A 7,621-nucleotide genomic window follows, 5' to 3' on the forward strand; every position below is an offset into this window, starting at 1 on the left:
TTCTAGACACCAGGTCCAATCCTTACATATCTTTTCCTCTTGCTCTGTCTCTAAAATCTGCACTGAGAGTGTGGAAAGTGCTGCTACATTGGTGTGGGGTTGGGGAGGGGGGGGAGGAAGAGGATCTTTTCAGCCTATCACTGTGACACAAGGCAAAGGTGTCAGAATCTCCGACATAAACCGGAGCCATTGCTTGGGTTTGCCCAGCAGGATAGCGTTCAGATCAGCATCAGATCTACTTCCTATTCACTACCTTGTGATGGAGATGGAGTTTGTCCTTCCCACAGTGAGCAACCCTCTTCTACAGGACATCCGTGTTCATGGGATTATTTTGGGATGGGACGATTTTAGCTGAGCCCAAAGAACCAAGCGGGAGGAGGTTTCCTGGGGCTCTGAATCAAAGCCATGCTCAGGTGTGACTGAGAGACCTGCAGAATGGCAAGAATTTCAGCCCTAGTGCCACATGTACTCCCATCCCCACCCTCTGCCCGGCTTTGTCCCCACCCCATCAAACAGACCTCTTTAGCATGACAAAGGAGCTTGAGGAGCCGACGATGATAGATGTTGCAGTCCCAGACAAGGTATGGTGAGCTATAAGGGTAACTGCCAGTCTATACTTCGCGGCTACTACACCTCGCTGGTGAGACCTTCCCCTTAAGTGGAGGTGGCATCTCCCGAAAGGTGTGGCAACCACCCCTCCACCCCCCCATGTGTGCACATTTGGCTCTTCCCCTCTACCAGCCGTACCCCGGCGGGTCTGGCATGAGATACCTGGATCTGTACTGGAACTCGGTGGGAGAGGCAGGACATGCCCCTGCTTCAGTTGGGCCAGCAGCAGCAGCGGCCAGTAGCAGTCCATCTCCGGAGTCAGGAGAGAAGAGGCAGACTGCAGGTAAAGCATTTCACTTATTTCCTAGAGCTGATGATCTTCAGGATACCTGTGGCCCCAGCTTGCTCACTTTCTTAATAATGACCTTGAGTAAATCTTTTTGCCCTCCTTGCCTTGGTGTTTTTTTTTTTTTTTTTGTTTTGTTTTTTAATATGAGTGCTGGACAAAGAGTAGTGTTCTAGGTGAGAAGGATGCCTTCATCATCTTTCCATGCTGCTTTGGTGTCTGTGAACTGATTTTGTAAATCTCACCAGGCAGTCCAGGCACAGGCAAGTCTGTGCTCCGGGCTCATACTTCATAGAAGTTTGTGGCTCTCAGAGGAGGAATGTCTAGGCCTCTTTTTAGACAAATGAGTCTGTTTTAGGTTTTTGTGTTTACATTTGTTCCACTGCTGTTTGTTTCCTGTTTGCTTTTTCCTTCAGACTCTTCTCATGGAAGAGGGAGAGCTCAAGCTGCAGGTGATAAATTACATGGGGATTTTGGATGACAGGCTGAGCAGGGACACATATGGGAATGTTAGCAGGGTGGTGTCTCTCTGTGCTTCCTGTGTGACAGAAGACTTTCCTATTTTCCTAACCCATATTCTAAACATGCTTTCCTACCTACAAAGTTTTCACTTATGTGATCTGCAAGAGCCAAACATCCTTTGGGCCCACATGAAATATTAGCCTCCTGTGCATCCAGTTCCCAGATGTTCAGCTTTCTCTCTGACTGGCTCTGCAGTCTACACTCATGCATATACTACCTCAGAACTTTGCACCTCCTCTGTTTGCTCCATCGAGAGCCCTTATCTCCTTGCAGGCAGAAACCCTCTGTAACCCTCATGTTCCCCAGCACCAAAAGTCTGCTTCACTTCACACCTGCCTCTTCACACAGCCAGAACTTCAGGTTGTCATCTCCTAAGGACAGGAAACAGCTAACAGCAGGCCTATAAGGCAGAAGCAGATGACCCTAGAGTGTCAAGTACCACTGGCAAGACAGCTTGTGTCTCTGTCAGGAGAGTTACAGGGGAAAATACACCACACACGTGGCTACCCCTTCCGAGGCCGAGAAACTTTCTGAGTGTTGTTTAGTAACCTCTCAGCTTAGGATAAGAAGAAAGGGTTTTGGAAGATGGACAAGAGAACCCATTCCTCAGAAGGGTATCGGTACTTTGGATTGGATATGTGTTCAGGAGGATGAGGAGGATGTCTTTTCAGACTTACAGCTCTCAAGACGGCTAGCAAGGAGTTTGGGAGCCATGGGGATCAATAGTCAGAGGGTATGTACTGAAATGGCACTGCCCATTCATTGCATCTCCTCTCTCCTGAAATGTCAGTAGGAAGAGAGGGGATGGACCATGCAGCAGGGTTTGTTATAGGAGTATCTGGAAGAAGGAATGAACAGATTTAACATTGGAGATATGGGGAGGGGAAGATTGGTATCACAGCCTTTTTGTCAGGATTGTCTTGAGAAGCTCTCAGCTTTTCACAGACCTCGGAAATCAGGTACCTAACAGAAATATGATAGGGGTAATCTCTCCTTATCATTTTCCTATTCAGGCAGCTGGAATGACTTTGCATCTTGGCAGCTTTTGCCTGGAAAAGTGATTTCAAATGTTTAGGAAGTTTTTCCTTTAGATCTTTATCTTGGCTTTATCCTTCGACACAGGCCCCTTTAGGACTTTTACCAGAGCAAATGAGAAAGGGCTTGAACAGCTTCCTCTGTACTTTTGAATTTTGTCCCCTATGACTCTGATACAGGATTCTTGAGTTTTCTCCCCTGTCCTATACTCCTGCCTTTCCTCTCTCCCTTCCCATCTCTATGTCAAATCTCTCTCCTTCGTTCTTGACAGAAGGTCCCCTAGCTAAATAAGCCTTCTTCATCTGCACACATTTCCAGCATTGAGGCAGTCCGTAGGTGAGATTCACTGGAGTGAGCCAGTATCCAAGGCCTGGCTCTGATGCTCTCCATCTGCTTCCCCCTTGTAAGCACTGACTGTTACGCCCCACCACGCGTGCTATGAAGTGTCTTGAGATTTCTGGGCAGACAGTTTTGGGGAGCCCAGTTATCAACTCAAAGATATGTTTGCAGTCATGACTAGGCTTCTTTATACCACCTGAAAATGAAATATTACTAAGGCCTTTTCAAGGGGAATAGTAACTCTATGAGCCAGTGCATAGCATTCTCCCTGCTGTGCCTTTTTCCACCTCATGAAAAGGAGCTGTGGAAATCCTGAAAGTCTGAGCTGGAAAGTTGCTCACTGTTAGTGAGCATGTCTGTGTTCACAGATTCATGACCGTAGAAGTGTGACACAGAAGTTTCCTTCAAGTAGGCCCCTTTCAGGCAGACAGAGAGTTCTGATCTTGTGACATAGCACACAGGGAGCGTGCTCATACCCATTCAAGTGTACATTATGTCTTACATGGCTTCTGACATTGTCTTTTTATTTCCAGATATTTCTTCATCTTCTTCCAGTTCTGGGAATTTCAGCCAGTTCATGCCAGACTTAGCCACCAGTCAACACTCAGCATCCTCATCCCCCCAGCCTACCACTAAGTCTCAAGAGGGCAGAGAATATGGCATGGGGACAGTCAAGAAGGCCAAGAGCCGTACGGCCTTCTCCCAGGAGCAGCTGCAGACCCTGCACCAGCGGTTTCAGAACCAGAAGTACCTCAGCCCCCACCAGATCCGGGAGCTGGCTGCTGCCCTCGGGCTCACCTACCAGCAGGTGAGCATAGAGACTTAGGTATATCTGTCACATAGTGGCTGAATAGTCACCTAAAGCTGTGACAGGATGGAAAAAGCAGTTCCTGGTAATGGGCAGAGGCAAAAGTGCTATGTAACAGTTGCTCCTGTCTATTCATGCCAGAGATCTGAAGTACTTCTGGGGAACAAGAGAGTCAGTGGCACTTTACTCAGTTCTCCCCAGTGAGGGGTCTGTTAAGGGGACTGTTGCCAACACTTGTAGTAAATTACAAATACAGTCATGAATATGGTGCTTGCCAAAAATAACCTACGTTTTGGGCTTGACAGGCCTTTTCAGACTTTTTCCAGGCACTGATGAACTTCACAGATACCCTGGCATACACCAGCTCTCCTACTCCCTGAGCTTTCTGTCTGTAACATGCTGAAAGTTATGACTACCATTTCCCAGGGGTGATCTTATCCAATATCTAACAACATCCTTCTAAGCACCCTCCCTCCTTGCAAATGCTACTAGGTTCCTACACTGTAGTCCTTCAGGGTCTCCAGATATACTGTGAACAGTGAACTGGCGTTGGCTGAAGTAGAAAGGGCTTGAGGGTGGGGCACAAATACATGCAGTAACAACTCCAAAATCTGCCTGGAATTTGGATATAAGATATAGGCATGATGGCCAGTATGTCCTTGGATGTCCTGAGACTAAAATAATTATATATACATTGTACATGCATATATACACACCCACATACTGAACTGGTTCTGTCAGGGACGGGACTGCTGGGACAATCTGTTATTTCCTTCAATCAACATCCTGCAATGGCTGTTCTCACAGTCCAGACAAAACCCTGCGGGAAAACATCCCTGGAATTCACCCTTGTAAGGAGCTTTGAATTCAGAAATTGCTGAGTACAAGGAGCAAACCTTTCACTTCACTAACAAGTATGCAGAAACAGTGTTTCAGAAGTTTTCCTACAGTGCAGAGGGCTTGTGGAGGCCTGAGTGGGTCTAATTCGTAGTCATTCATGTCCATGACTGAGGCTTATCTCTGTGTCACAACAATAACTGTCATGTGGCCATAATGTCGCTCCATCCACTCCTCCCAACACGCAGATGCACTAGCCAGGAGCTGAGGCTGCTAGACAGACATCTCCCAGGGAATAACCTCAGGGAACACTTAAAGGGTTTTATCTACTGCTGCCCATGTATCTATGTCATCTGACCACTCTCCCCTGATTCTTGCTGCTTGTAAATCTGATAACATTCACTATTCCTCTTCTGCTGATATTTTCTCTGCTCTCCCTTCACCACCCAAGGTGAAGACTTGGTTCCAAAACCGGAGGATGAAGCTGAAAAGGTGCCAGAAGCATATCTTGTGGACTGCTCGGGCTCAATGCCTCACGCAAGTAAGAACATGTGGGCAACTTAACCATACACAGGTATCAGCATACCCTGCCTTCTTGTTTGTTCAGCACAGAGGCACAACCTTAGCATGACTCTCCATGTTCTGTAGGTAGCCTGGCAATGGGTTGACTATACCACTTGAATACTTCTAGAGAAAGAGTATATTCCTTATATATTGCATTTGATTCTGTATCCACCCTGACCTATAGGAGATGGATATAGTTTTCTTACTCTCAATCCCATTGCTGCTGAACAAGAAACAATGTGAAATGTGGAGGGACAGAGCAGAGCACCAGTAGGTGTTAGGTCTGTGGACAGCAGCGGAAGTTATTATGTGTTTTAATTCACTGTATTTCCCTTTCAGAATAGCTTCCAGCCAAGTACTTACCTGGATGTGTACCCAAAATTCCACCAGGGCTACCCGATTACTGCAGCCAGCAACATCCAAACAATGCCTACCCCCTGTCAACACTACAGAGCAGGGCAGAATGCTTACACCATTGTGACCAGCGAGGATGGAGGAGTTTTTGGCAAAGGTGGAGGGACCTGCAGCATCCAGCAGACAGTGGGCTTCATTGCCCAGCACAAAGTAGACTTTTATCATAGCTATCCTGGCAGTGTGGAATATTCATGCACAAAGACAAGTGATGGTTATAACTTTCACCAGTCAGCCCCCATGGGGGCACCATTCCCAGCCACTGCTGGCCACCATCTCTATCATTCCTAAACACTGCGAATGTGAGGAATTTGGGCACCTTGGAACCAAATCTCATCTCTCCCTTTGTTATTCACATAAACTCCATATGAATGTCATCGTATAACTAGAATCCATTCCGGGACCCAAATATTTGCTTGCAAGCATACCCAGACATACAGATACTTGCACAGGCTTGTATACATAGTCCTTCATTCATATGCCTTTACACATACACAGGCACACACTCTTCTTCATTTGCAAATACAGACAAATTCCCTTACTAGACTATCTGACTAGGATGACTAGATTATGCCCTAGGTCTTCCAAACTATGGACCTCAAAACTTACGTAAGCAAACTCAGATTCTTTTTGTATTTAATGTGTACATATAGTTATATGGCTGTATATACATAACACACAAAGACATAGGCTGCATGTAGAGGTGCTGGTCCCATACTTTTCAGTAACATTGAATAAGTTTTTGTCACACACCACGTATCCATCTGATGGTTAGATCATCAGTTCTGTAGGTTAGTCACAAGTTATATAATTGATGAAGTGTATAGCAAAGGGAGATTTTACAAGTTGCTTGCAGAAAAGGTGTTTAGATGATCTTATAAGCATCAAAATGATAAATAAACTTTATCTCTCTTTGTCTCCTCTCAAGAAAACCTAAAAAGTTCATTAAATATGGCAAATAATAAAATATATTTTTCTGGTGGATTATGTATTTTCTTGCATCTTTTTTTCATTATAACAGGACATTGTAATTTGAAACCTAAATGGAGCAAAAATAGCCATAGCAACCGTATGCCACTGTTATTACTGATCTGAATCTGAAACTATAAACACACTTTTCTGTGCTATCAGTGGATTAGCTTCATGACTGTTGGCAAGGCCAGATATCTAGAATTAAGGGACCAGGAGGGTAACTCCTCACCTACCTCAAGAATCTTCCCTATTCAGCAATATTTAATAATGGCACCAGGCTCAGATATAGACAAATGATCACTTCTAACTTTAATACTGTGTAGGCATCTTAAGTACCTCAAAACAGGTATGTGTATCAAAGTATGATCAGTAGTAGGGTCACACTTCCCTGAGTCACTGGTTTTCTCTAAGACTCTGCAAACAATAACATTTTTTCAATGTGAAGTAGTTGTCATGGTTAAAGAAATGAGGATAAGATGAAGGCAATTATCCGAGACTGGAGTAACAAAATGTGTGGTCTATTGGCAAAACTGTTCTGTCTTCCTGTGTCTCACAGTTGTTTCCTTCTACACACCCATTCCCTCGTGCAGCAACTCTCTGACCTTTTGGTTATACAGCTACACTGTTTACAGGTCTGTACTATAAACTAGATGCGGAAAAACAGAGGTTTTTGGAGGATCAACTTGTATCTCAGATCATTTCAGAGATCCATTTTAAAGCACAGCTCCACCATCACACCTATCCTACTTCTATCAAGTGTTTAAGCTTGGGAAAGATTTGTTCTTGCAACCACTACACTAACAGAGGGGTTGAGATCGATTGGGTTAGCTTAACTGAAAGCAGCATAAGGGTGGTGGTTAACATCTCAACAGTAACAACAATTATCAAGGCTCTGATGTGAACTTTTCATGCCATTCCAGTAAATGCTGTTGTAGGTAAAAAAAAAAAGAGTCTTTCCCTGTTACCTAGCAGCAGTTTGCTTGGCTGTATCTTGGGGCTCATGCCAGGCAGAAGTTCCAGTGTTGTGATATTTAAAAGACTAAGTGATTCAGATACAGCCCCACTGCTACAGACACATGCTGTGTGCAAGCAGCAGAACTTCCATTAAACATGAGAAATTAATTTGTCTTGTGGAAAGAGATTCAGAGACAGGACATGAGGGTGCTCTTCAAAGCCCCAGATGACGTGAAGGTTGCATGGATATTACACGAAAGGAAATTTTTTCTTTTTTTTTTTTC

General features: G+C 44.8%; 1 protein-coding gene across 1 annotated transcript; it reads left to right on the forward strand.

Moving 5' to 3' along the window:
- On the forward strand, positions 709-5,702 carry LOC110397029 (homeobox protein NANOG-like). The gene is made up of 4 exons (XM_021392961.1): positions 709-892; positions 3,325-3,599; positions 4,888-4,977; positions 5,340-5,702. The coding sequence occupies exons 1-4, from the start codon at positions 709-711 to the stop codon at positions 5,700-5,702; spliced, it is 912 nt and encodes a 303-aa protein (XP_021248636.1).

This window comes from Numida meleagris, chromosome 1 (genome assembly GCF_002078875.1).
Source record: "Numida meleagris isolate 19003 breed g44 Domestic line chromosome 1, NumMel1.0, whole genome shotgun sequence".
In the NCBI taxonomy this organism is placed as follows: Eukaryota; Metazoa; Chordata; class Aves; order Galliformes; family Numididae; genus Numida; species Numida meleagris.

Excerpts from the sequence above, each read along its gene's own strand:
- LOC110397029 (XM_021392961.1), top strand. The coding sequence starts at position 709 with ATGTGTGCACATTTGGCTCTTCCCCTCTACCAGCCGTACCCCGGCGGG. Across the intron at positions 3,600-4,887 it reads TCGGGCTCACCTACCAGCAG|GTGAAGACTTGGTTCCAAAA; the intron begins GTGAGCATAGAG and ends TCACCACCCAAG. Across the intron at positions 4,978-5,339 it reads GGGCTCAATGCCTCACGCAA|AATAGCTTCCAGCCAAGTAC; the intron begins GTAAGAACATGT and ends TTTCCCTTTCAG.